Here is a 13,124-nt window from a genome sequence, read left to right as displayed (position 1 = left end):
GCTCGAACAACATATGAGTTCTAGTGGTTATCTTATTTGCTTGATTACATAGGTTTTCAATAGTCAACAACAATCAATTTCTATTATGATAACATGTCTGTTATTTATTTGGCACATAATTCGTCATTCCATAAGAGATCCAAACTTATAGAAATTAATTATAAATTTCTACTTGAGAAGATTCAATTTGCAATTGCGCATTTGTTATTAGTCGAAACGACATAATAATTGACAAACATCTTCACAAAGGATCAAAATCAACACCATCGTCATTAATCTGTATCAGTTTCTCACACAGAAGGCATGTTAGAGCTTGCACAAGCAAAAAAGGAGAATAAATAAAAAAGACGAGCCAAAAACAGAAAGATACATGCAAGCAATTGTCCTTTTAAAATGCACTCTCCCCCTTTCGTCCTAAAAAATAAAGGTTTATCTTCCCGCATATGGTCAAAGAATTCTTGGCTAGTAAAAGATAACTCCACTGAGGTCAAATACCGTCGGATCAAGTCTTCCTCATCAGTGAGTGCCCTCAGCGGCTTCTACAGAGACTTCTTAGGAAAATTATTGATTTCTTGAAAGAGTAAAAAAGTGCAAGTAGTTTCTTATACTTCAACAAAAGCGGAGTACCGAGCATTAGCTCGAACAACATATGAGTTCTAGTGGTTATCTTATTTGCTTGATTACATAGGTTTTCAATAGTCAACAACAATCAATTTCTATTATGATAACATGTCTGCTATTTATTTGGCACATAATTCGTCATTCCATAAGAGATCCAAACTTATAGAAATTAATTATAAATTTCTACTTGAGAAGATTCAATTTGCAATTGCGCATTTGTTATTAGTCGAAACGACATAATAATTGACAAACATCTTCACAAAGGCATCACATACAAGATTATTTATCTCTATGGTTCAGGTGTTAGGTTTGATTAATATACATTTTTCAGCTTGAGGAGGTAATAGAGTTAATTAGAAAATAAGAAAAAAAGTTTCCAGTTAGTTTCAAATACTTTCAGATGTAACGTTTAGTTGAGTATCAGTATCACTCACATAATCTTTCATTCTATTTCTTCAATCTTGTTAGGCCCTTACTACTTAAGTTATTTGTGAACATCAAACTCAATTAAAAAAAACACATCAAACTCAATTCAAAGTGTGTTACATGTTTCATTTGTATTTGAAATTGCATTTTTAATATTTTGAAATCAACTTTTAAGATATAAATTGGCTATAACGTAGCTAAACAATACAAAATACTATTTTAGATGAGTTACGAGCTTCTAAACGCATTTAATATTTACAAATAAATTTCTTTTTTTTTTGAATAAAAAAACAATGAATTAATGACCAAATCTTGGCAAAATTGTAACAATGAATCAGAAACAAAACTCGGTAATAAATTAAAAATGAAGGGCAAGTGGATAAATGAGAAGACTGTTCTAACACATGTGTCATCCCATTCGCTTGCCGCCGTATCCATTTGACTGAGTAAGAGTCATTTGAAGTTAGAATCGATCGTATTTGAATAATTCTATCCCCAAATTCAGAATCATCAATAAAACTAGAATTTATTGCATCAAACACTTGTTTAGCATCGGATTCGAAAACCACATTCCTTATTCCATCAACTTCTAGCCATTGCATAGCCTATAACAGAGCTTCGGTCTCAGATTCTCGTGTTATCGGACAACATAACAGACTCGCACATCTCTCCATTACAAATTGTCTATTTGCATCTCTTACTGCTGCATCCATCCCTACACGACCGTCAGCGTTAAAACATGCGGCATCAACACAAACACGAGAGAAAACCTTCTGATGGTGGGTGCCAAGTCGTGCAACCAGCAAATGAAATATTTCCTGCTACTACATTTCCGATCTACTGTTCTCCCGAACCAGTCCAATTTCTCAATGCATTAACTTCTGACCAATCGTTAAGTACAGTGCTAGCTTGAGCCACAATTTGAGCTGTTGTGCGAATCTCATACTGCCAAAGACGGGTATTTCTAGCCTGCCATAAACTCCAGAGGTACATAAAAAATGTTTTCACAATTTGTTCCGGGGCTACTCTAATCATATTATGAAATCATGATGCCAAGTTTTCAGCCACCGCCGCCTCCACATTAATTCTATCCAGAAGTCCCGCTTTCTGCCACATTCTTATAGCTTCTGCACATTCAATAAAAAGATGTCATCCATCCTCCCAAGGTTCGTTACGTATCACACAATTACTACATACCTGTAACCCACGAAAATGAAGATTCACACGCGTTGGGAGACAATTGTGTGCTAGTTGCCAACCAAAGTGTCGAACCTTGTGTGGAATTTTCGCATACCATAATTTTTTCCAAGCTTCCTGAACATGAAATCTCTCTCATGCTTCCAACATTGTAGCCAGTCGGTAAGTGCTTTTCACTGTGTATCTTCCTGTTGAATGGAATTTCCATATTAACCGATCCTCACTACTCAAAGTACCAACAGACAGTTTATGAATTTCTGCAATATCTCTATGCTCAAAAATTTCCTCCAACAGCTCTTCATCCCAATCTCTGGAATTATGGATAAACAAATCATTCACTTTCAAATACTCCAACCCTTCCACTATAGGGGTTCGTATATAGCCATCCTCCTCATCCCGCAGCCATCTCTCACTCCACACATTTATTGATTGATCATTTCCAATTTTCCATATGACTCCTTTAATGATTAGTTGAGAACTCCAGATACTTCGCCATATAAAACTTGGTGAATGCCCCAATGAGGCCCCCATAAAATCCCCTTTTGGATAATATTTAGCTTTGAAAACTTTACTAACTAGCGAAGATGGATTGGTAAATAACTGACATCCATGTTTTCCCAACATAGCAAGATTAAAGGCTGTGAAATTTCGAAAACTCAGTCCTCCCATCAATTTTGGAGCACATAATCTATCCCATGCCATCCAATTCAGTCCTCTCTCACCTGACTTTTTATTACCCCACCAAAACGAATTCAGCATTCGTTGTAATTTCTCAGCCATCGATATAGGGAGCAGGAATACACTCATGAAATAGATTAAGATGGCTTGCCCTGCTGCTCGAATAAGTGTAGCTTTACCAGCTTTTGATATTCCTTTTCCTCTCCAGCGCTATAACCGTTGCCATAACCTATCTCTAAAGTGTGCAAATATTGCTCATTTTGTTCTACCCACCAATGATGGAAGACCCAGATATCTTCCCGTATTCAATGGATTATTAATACCCAAAATGTTAGAAATTCCCATAGCGAGGTCATTTGCCACATTTCTACTGAACATGATTCTAGATTTTTGAAAATTTATAGCTTGCCCTGAAGCTAATTCATATGATCTGAGTAATTTTTTTTAACATTCTAATTTTAGATATAGTAGCCTGGTAAAATAAAAATGCATCATCAGCAAAGAGCAAATGTGAAATTGCAGGCGCCCTTCGCTTAACTCGGCAACCATAGTAACCCCCTATTCTCAGCTGCCACCAATAATGACGTCAACCCTTCAACACAAAGCAGAAATAAGTATGGTGATAATGGATCACCTTGGCGGAGTCCTCTTTTTGGGCAAACAGTGTTGGTCCCTTATAACGTTACAAGTATAGTTCCAAGGGGGGGGGGTTAGGAACTATTTAAAAATTTTAAGTTAGGGCAGACTTCTTTTTCGTGAGAAAAAGGTTTTAACAGCGGCGCTGAGTGAATAGCAAGATACTGGCTTAGTCAACTGGTGACTAGGTCAGTTTCTTTACTTGAGTCAGGAGATAGCACTTAGAGTCTATTCCTGAGCTCAGATATTCAATGCGCACAACTCAGCTTGACCTCTTTACTTGGTCAGTTTTTGTTTAAGCAAGCAAGATATAAATAAAGAAGTTTAAGGTTAGAAAGATATTACTCAGCATATTTATCCAGGTTCGGCCTCCAAGCCTACGTCCTGTCCCCGGAACACGTTCCGAGATTTTGAATTCTCTACTGAGCTCTTGAACGGTAGAGCATCAAACCTTTTACAATCTTAGAAACTGAGTATAACAAGAGTACCTTCCTTTATACCTCTACTCAATCCTAATCTTTCGCTGAGTACTATAACCGAGTACTCAGCCTCTCCTTTCTAATCTCTAGAAATGATAAGTGTTTGTCCTAAACAACGATTGCTAAGACACCTTAGATGATTGAATAATCACTCTAGACTTTTACACAAAAGATATGAAATTTAGTGTAAGATTGCTTTGCTTTTTCTTGCAGAACTTTGCGTAGAAATTTGGTCAGCGTAATGGCTTGATCAAGTTCTGTGTTGAATGAAGCAACTGAAGGGCTCTATTTATAGAGACGTCTGAGGCATCGGTCATTTCGAATTTCGAAATAACTGTTAGAGGGAAACGGCTTCCTGTCGTTGTCATCCTGTCTTGCTCAGAGCTCTCGGCCAATCAGATTTGAGTATCTTCTGTCCTCGGTCAGCTTTTGGTCAGCTCGGCAGAATGTCTCTCCATTTATGGTAAGGTCAACTAGACAGCATTCTGTGTCTTCTGAACTTTACCCAAAGTGGAAACACTTTGTCTGGAAGTTGTTCTTGCTCAGCTGCTGTCTTGTACTCTTTGTCGAATCAACTCAGCAGCTTCATCCCGAAGTTGTTCCACGAAGGTCTTCTAGATCCTTCTTCCGCTGAGCTGCGTTTTGTACATAACGACATCGTTTTGACATACGCGGGCCGAGTTGCTTTAAACTGTTTGACTTGGGCTTTTGACTTCCGTATTGGGCTTTGGGCCTTTTAATCTTTGTGTCTTATAAACAATTTAACTCAACATTGAACAAACACATTAGTAGAATAAATCAAAGCATTTAAACTTAGTGTGTTTAGAATATTTTTTAATTACACTTAAACAATTTTGTCAAATCAAAATTATGTGGAAAGGTGTTTCAACAAACTCCCCCATTTTGATGTTGGCAAAACTATTCAGCGAAGAACTCAGTATTGAGCTCCCCCATGATAGTTGACCTAATATAACTTAGCAAACTCCCCCGTCAGGGTTGAGCTACTGACTTAGTTTTACTCTAAACATTTAAAGATTTAATCGAGTAAGTCTAAGGTCAGTTTTCAGATATAGGTCAGCTCATGGAACATATTCTATTTTACTCAGTGTTTAAGCGGAAGTTTTAACATTCAGAGAGCGCTGAGTAATTTGTTGTTCAATGAGTCTTATAAGACAATGTTTTATAAACATACAAGTCAATGTCAAACATGTTATCAGCATTGATGTAATTGAAGATACATAATAACTTAATACTCAGCATCATATAAAATAACTCAGGTTTTGGATAAAAAGATGCAAGTATTGATATTAATAGAAGTAGTCAGCGTATACAACAAAAGATAAGCATAAACATAGAGACTACAAACTTAGCATAACTGAGCTAGCCTAATTTCTATTTCTTTTTCTTAGGCTCATGCTGTGTTCTAGCTTGTGCTTTCTCCCCCGTTTTGTCAGCATCGGGAGGAGAAATCCTAAAGGCGTCGGTTAAGACGGCTCTGGTCAGTTCTGTGGACAGCCCCTTAAGCCTATCGGCGCTTTAATTGACGCCGTCAAAGATAGCAACTCCATCATCTGAGACCTCTGCGGGTATATTGAGTTCAGCAGCGCTGATCATGCTTACTATGAAAGCTTGAGATTTACCTATCCAGGTAAGTGCATCTGACAGACCAGCAACGACTTGATGAAATGTCTTCAGTAAGGCTGAGTCGTAGTATTGACGTTGAATATTGCTATGACGTACATGGTTGAAGGTTTGTTTGGTGACAGACAATATCTCATTTTGCTTCATGGCGTCAGTGTCCATCTCTTGTTTGTTCAAATTCAACAATCGAACAGCCTCTCCAATTTGCTCCACTGAGCATTGAGAATAGGAGACCATTTGCTCGTTGATCTTGATTTGCTCAGTGTGAAGCTGAGCAAAGAGCATTTTGACTTCATCCGAAGTAGCATATCGCGTGTTCGCACCTGACAAGGTCTGAACTTGACCTTGAAGAGTGTTGAGGTGTTGAACAATTGTCAGCTGGAGCTCAGCCAGCTTTGTGATGGAATCCTGCTTAGGTTGCTGTGCTTGAATGGAGACTATGACACTCAGCAAATCCTTGAATCCCTTAACTTCATTGAGAAGCTGAGTTACGTGGGAAAGCTGAGTTGTCTCAACAGTAGAAGACCCAGCAGCAGGTGGAGTGGTTTGATGAAGGTCTTTAATTAATGTTTGCACCGAGTCGATGATTCTTTTACCAGACTCGGTGGCATGCAAGTAGCTGAGAGAGCCTTCATTAACTTGCCTAGTTTCCTCAGTTTGACCAGTTGGAAGAGGAGTCAGAGGAATGACATGGTCAGTGACTGGAAGTGTGTTTTCAATCTGCACTTGAGTCTCGGGTAGAGCTGATTGATCGGCAGAAGTGTTGATTGGAGAAGAAGTAATTCGAATGCTGTCTGTGCTGACTGGAGCAGGAATGTCCTGAGTCAGCACAATGCTTGTAGTAACAGCATTGATGGGAATTTGCTCCATTTGGCTTGTAGAGTTAGCGGAAGCATTCAAGTCGGCGTGTTCCTTTGGTGAAGAAATAGAGGCTTTCAACAGCTGACTTAGGCTTCTTGGCCTGAGGCTCAGCCTTCTTTGAAGGAGTCCCAACAGCTTTCCTCTTTCGGGCAGCTGGAGCCTTTGTCCTTGTGCCCTTCTTTGGGACAGTTGTCTCCTCATTAGCCTCATCAGTATTTTTCCCTTTCTTAATTGGCTGATTGTACTTTAAAGCCCTTGCTGTAAAAAGAATCCTTAGATATTTGCAAAGCTCAGTGAACGCAGACTTATGGTATCCCAACACATTTCTTATTAAGCAAAAATTTAATATATATATATACTATTATAATTAATTAAAGGTTTAATATATTAATTTGGATGATTAACGATTTAACTAAAAAAATAAAATAAAAGATAAATTGGAATCTAGAATGTGTATTTTTGGAGTAAAATTAAGATGAGTTAAGAGAAGAAACATGGTAAGAAATAAACATCAAAGCAGTTAAGAATTTTGGACAACAAATTAACAACCGACCGACAGCTAACAAAACATACTCACTACTCTAAGCCTTTCCTTTTCCATGTCCTATTAACGGCAAGTGGTTGATATGTTACCATTTTCCATTCAACCTTTGCCACTATTACTCTCTCATTTTTTAATTATATAAATTTTTACAAATGTTATTTATTTCATTTTGTTTCGATAAATTATTAAACTTTCATTTTTATGCTTATAAAGTCATTCTGATCATTTAAAATAGAAAAATTAACTGAACAATGACGTAACATTCACGTTTAAAATAATTCATTTTTACGTATGACAATACAGTTAGATAATATAAAAATGATATTTTATATTACTTAATTCAACTATTAACAACAAAAAAATATATATTTAATTTTTACCCTTCATGTACATGGTTGTCATGTCATTATATAGCACAATTCTTTCCAATGTAATTGTCACGTCATTATTTCATTGTTTTTGCTGTTTGGATTTGATTTGAATGACTGTATGAATTAAAAATAAAAGTATAATAATTTTAGTGAAACAAACTGAAGTTCAATGATCTTTATGAAACTGACAACAAATTTCAGTGACCATTGATTTAATATACTCGTCTCAAGTCATGTAAATAAAAGATTTTGAATTCGAGTTATGATTTACATAATAAACTTTAATTGAAAGAGAAATCAATCTCGGACCAAGTAATCTCGGATCTAATTACATAAAAGGAAGTGAATGTTGACCCATCCACCTATTATTCTTATTTTTGTGATTAACTTTGATTCCAACTACTGTTAGTCCAAAAGTGAATAATATTCATTTCAAAGTTTGCTTATGCAGAACATCGGATTAGTGGCATTTTGGGAACTTAGAATAAAAACCGTTACCAATATGAAGACATTACATTAATCTAATAATTTAAGCTTAAACATTACTCTAAAGTTATATTTGAGCAGCTATTAGTCGGACCAAATTTAAAATTTGTTGAACATTATATTATATAAGCACAATTTTGTCATTTTTCATTACATCATTCCTATCTTCAATCTTTCATAGATATATTAATCTCTCAAAAAATTACTGAGCAATGGGTTTTAATAACAGCCTTAAAGCAACAGTTATTTTTTCAATAATCTGTGCTTTTTGGATGTTTCCTGAGCTGATACTTGCCAAGCATGCTGCAATTACTAGGCACTACAAGTTCAATGTAAGCATCATTATTTAATTAATTGTTACTATATGATTTTAAATTAAAGTAATTAATTTATTTAATAATGTTGCAGATTGTGATGAAAAATGTAACAAGATTGTGCCAAACAAAGAGTATTGTGACAGTGAATGGAGAATTACCTGGACCTAGGATCATAGCTAGGGAAGGTGATAAACTCATCATCAAAGTGGTTAACCATGTTCAGTACAATGTCACCATTCATTGGTATGAAATATTCTTCGAATTATCTCGCGGTTTCGTGCTTTAATACTTTGATAATTGTTAAATATTTGCTGTATTGAAATGATACCTGTGGTCTTTTATGTTAGAAAATCGAAATACACTTTTATCATGGTATATTTGCACTTCTCTAAAAACATTACCTGAAAATTTGACGTGCATTTTTTTAAATTTGGTTTTATAGGCATGGAATAAGGCAGTTAAGAAGTGGATGGGCAGATGGACCTGCATATGTAACACAATGTCCAATTCAGACAGGACAGAGCTATGTATATAAATTCAAAGTAACTGGACAAAGAGGAACATTGTTCTGGCATGCTCACATATCTTGGCTTAGAGTCACTCTCAATGGTCCTATTGTTATACTTCCTAAAAAACATGCTTCGTATCCATTTCCACAACCCCACAAAGAAGTCCCTATCGTTTTTGGTAATTAATTTCACTTTTGCACCACATTCCGAAATAACAATTAACAACTTCTGATTCGATATGGTAATGTAAATGCAGGGGAGTGGTGGAAGGCCGATACCGAAACAGTCATAAACCAAGCAACCCAAACCGGAGCAGCACCGAATATTTCTGATGCCTTCACTATTAATGGTCTTCCTGGCCCTCTCTATTCCTGCTCAGCAAAAGGTACTCTAACTTTGTGAATTTTTTTTATATGGGACAGAGTCTTGGACAGTAAAACACTGTTACATTCATAAAATGTTGATGGTGGAGATGTGTATGTTGAGATGGATGTGTGGTTATACGAGAAATGATCGGGTGAGTAATAAAATAATTAGACCAAAAGTACGGGTTACATCTATTGAGAATAAAATGAGGGAAAACCGACTAAGGTGGTTTGGCCATGTAAGACGAAGAGCATTTGATACGCCGGTTAGGAGGACTGAAGAGTGGCAAAGGGATGTAATGGTGAGGGGTAGGGGAAGACCTAAGCAAACTTGGAAAAAGGTGATCAAGAGTGATACGAGTTTATTGGGTATCGAGGAAAATATGGTAGTGGATAGGACGGAGTGGAGGGAAAAAATTTATGTCGCTGACACGACTTGATTTCACGGTTTTGTATGATGGTTCATGTTAGCCGACCCTAAATTATTTCACGACTAAGCCTTTGTTACTGTATATGGGTAGTTTCAAGTGGATTGGGGCAATCACCCTTATAAGGGGTAGTTTCAGGTGGGCTGTTCAGACTATAATTACCAGCGGCAATTTTCGTTACTAAAAATTCATTTCCGTTGCAATTCGATTATATCAGAATTTGCGACGGTTTGACACTACAACGGGAATCTGGGACGGAATATTCTGTAGTAAAATTCTTAATCCCAAAAAAGGCCAATAACTTTAACAAATTTGGGTCCATTAACCTCCAACTATTTTGTTTTGGCTCTGCCACTGACTAACATGTTAAATTATTGAATGCAGACACATTTAAGCTGAAAGTGAAGCCGGGAAAAACGTATCTCCTCCGTTTGATCAACGCAGCACTCAATGACGAACTATTCTTCAGCATTGCAAATCACACTCTTACAGTAGTTGAAACTGATGCGGTTTATGTTAAACCTTTTAAAACCCAAATATTAGTTATAACTCCAGGACAAACCACTAATGTCTTACTCAAAACCAAACCTCACCATCCTAATTCTACCTTTTTAATGGCAGCCAGACCTTATGCTACCGGTCCAGCTGCTTTCGACAACACCACAACCGCCGCTATACTTGAATATGAACACCCTTCTTCTTCTTCCTCCTCCTCAAACACCAAACTTCCACTACTTAAACCCTCTCTCCCAATTTTTAACGACACCAATTTCGCGACGAAATTTTCCAATAAAGTTCGTAGCTTGAACACTGCAAAATACCCAGCTAAAGTCCCTCAAAAGATTAACAAGCACTTCTTTTTCACAGTTGGGTTAGGACTGCTTCCCTGCTCAAAAAATCAAAATTGTCCCAATAATACAAGAGTTGCAGCTTCAATTAACAATGTCTCATTTGTGCAACCGAATATAGCTCTTCTTCAAGCTCACTTTTTTAACAAATCAAAAGGTGTATACACCACAGATTTCCCAAATAACCCACCTTTTAGATTCAATTACACAGGAACTCCACCTTCTAATATGATGACCACAACTGGTACCAAAGTGGTTGTGTTACCTTTTAATACAAGTGTGGAGGTGATTTTGCAGGATACTAGTATTATTGCTGCAGAAAGTCATCCTCTTCATCTCCATGGATTCAATTTCTTTGTAGTTGGACAAGGTTTTGGCAATTTTGACACCAAAAATGATCCTGCCAAGTTTAATCTGGTTGATCCTGCCGAGAGAAATACTATTGGAGTGCCTTCTGGAGGTTGGGTTGCTATACGATTTCTTGCTGATAATCCAGGGGTTTGGTTTATGCATTGTCATCTAGAAGTTCATACCAGTTGGGGATTGAAGATGGCTTGGGTTGTTAATGATGGTAAAAGATCTAACCAGAAGTTGCCTCCTCCACCCTCTGATCTTCCTCAATGTTGAATTGGGGGTTTTGCTATCATTCTTTTTTCTGATTCTCAAAAATTGTATTCTTTTTCTTTTCATGATGCTTGAAAGAGGTAGGATACCCCCTAGTTTCTACAGATCAATCCCATGGATATAGAAGATAAGATGTTAGTGTTGTAAGGCTATTAAATTTTTGAATCACAAAGTATGATCATCACTTGTTTAGTTTTGAGATATTATTAGATTGACTCTGATTCTTGGTTTGGATATTTGGGAAATCTAAAATTCTTGGGGAAGATAAGCTGAAATCTTCGGGTTAAATTAGTTGATGGTACCGAACTTTACTCCAGTTCACATTTTGTTACATAGATTTCATTTTATCCTAAAAATATTCAAAAAGGGACCGGATAATTTAGTCAATGCGATTTGACGAATAAATTACACTAACAGTACTTAGAACTTTGTTCTAATTCACACTTTGGTACCTAAATTTTATTTTATTCAAAAAGTACACTTCAAGTAGAGATGACTTGATAATTTAGTACATTTGACCGCTCATTGACTGGTCAACGCGAGTTTGACTATTTTAGATTAAAAATTGGGAGCCACCATACATTTAATTAACATAAAATGATAATACTACTATAATATTGTAATTTTATGTTAATTAAATGTATGGTGGCTCTCAATTTTTAATTTAAAATGGTCAAATTCGCGTTGGTTGCTCACTAACCGGACAAATCTACTAAAATATCTAGTCACCTTTATTTGAGTTATATTTTTAGTACAAAATAAAATTCAGCTATCAAAATGTGAATTAGAGTAAAGTCCAGGTATCATTGGTGTAATTTACTTATCAAACTCGCATTTACCGATAAAATCTACTAAATTATTCGACCATCGTAGCTTCAGGTATATTTTTAGGAAAAAATTAAATCTAGATACCAAAATATAAACTAAGGTAAAAGTGAACAACAATTGATATAATTTACCCGAAATTGGGAATGTGATTGAATTTTGACCTGCATACGTCTGAAAAAGGAAATCTAATTTAGCAGCAATTGAGAGGATACCTACATTGTAACCAAATTAAATAGATACTTAACCTATGATAACAGGTAGCGAAATTCTGATCAACGTCCGTCCCTGTGGGGGCGTCGTTGGGTTCGACGGGGGGAAGCTCCGATGCCAAAATCAGTAAGATGATTCAAGGAAACAAACTGAATTGACAAAGGTTGTGAGAATGTGTACCTTGATAACCTAGGGAATCAGGCTATATATAGATGTGAAGTCGTAACCTTCAGGTAACTAGAAGGTCTCCATTAATGCTCCATTAATGGCGGTTACGAGTTATCTCTAACCTGGCAGTTAGCTAATTGATTACTCATTAATGATCTTTATGGCCGAGTCGGCGGCCAGCCGTTATAGTGGCAAATCAGGTGAATGAAGAGATTCTCCTCATAGGTCCGCCAGCGGATCTCTCAGAGCAGATCCGTGGAGATCCGCCTGCCAGCTCCCCTTTGGGGATCACTACGCGGCGTTCCTGAGGTGAATATCCCTTTTAGTCCTCGGGTTAATATCACGATGTTATCAGAAGCCCCCCCAAAATGCCCTTAAAGTCCTTTAGGGCTTTTGAGCTCCATCGCGCCGTCATAAACACCTGCATTAATGAGCACACTGTTCAATGCCAATGGATGAATGACACGTGTAGTGGACGCACTGTCCCAGGAAGGAGAAAACTTTATTCTTCTTCTTTCGCTTTCCCTTTCTTCTTCACTTCTTCATTTTTACTCCATTGCTCGAAGTTTTTTCTAGGAATTTTTTAGAGTTTCGCACCAAGCTTCCGGTTTCTCATGTAAGTTCATTTTCTTTTGCTTAACTTTTCTCTGGATGTTTAGAAGTTCGTCTTCCTCTTCTAGATCAACTTCAGAACTTTTTAATTCAACCCCTTCTCCTGAAATAGAAGTTGATTTTAGTTGGACCACTTCGTCATCGGAGAACTCTTCTTCTTCCAAGGGCACGATTAACTCTGATTTAGCTGGGTTTAGTAACTCGGTGCGTAATCATTACCAAACTCGTTCCACTAGGAACCCGACTCCTTTTACTTCTGTCTCTGGCGCCGCTCC

At 36.9% G+C, this 13,124-nt stretch overlaps 1 protein-coding gene across 1 annotated transcript; it reads left to right on the top strand.

Moving 5' to 3' along the window:
• Positions 1-8,084: 8,084 nt before the first annotated feature.
• LOC136206192 (laccase-4-like) lies at positions 8,085-11,246 on the top strand. Its single transcript, XM_065997151.1, has 5 exons — positions 8,085-8,272; positions 8,349-8,500; positions 8,700-8,944; positions 9,023-9,151; positions 9,944-11,246. Exons 1-5 carry the CDS (start codon positions 8,153-8,155, stop codon positions 11,032-11,034), a joined length of 1,737 nt encoding a protein of 578 aa, XP_065853223.1. The 5' UTR covers positions 8,085-8,152; the 3' UTR covers positions 11,035-11,246.
• Positions 11,247-13,124: the final 1,878 nt, after the last annotated feature.

This window comes from Euphorbia lathyris, chromosome 9 (assembly GCF_963576675.1).
Source record: "Euphorbia lathyris chromosome 9, ddEupLath1.1, whole genome shotgun sequence".
NCBI classification, from domain to species: domain Eukaryota; kingdom Viridiplantae; phylum Streptophyta; class Magnoliopsida; order Malpighiales; family Euphorbiaceae; genus Euphorbia; species Euphorbia lathyris.
The sequence above is the reverse complement of the archived record's forward strand: the minus strand, read 5'-3'. Positions and strand labels throughout refer to the sequence as shown.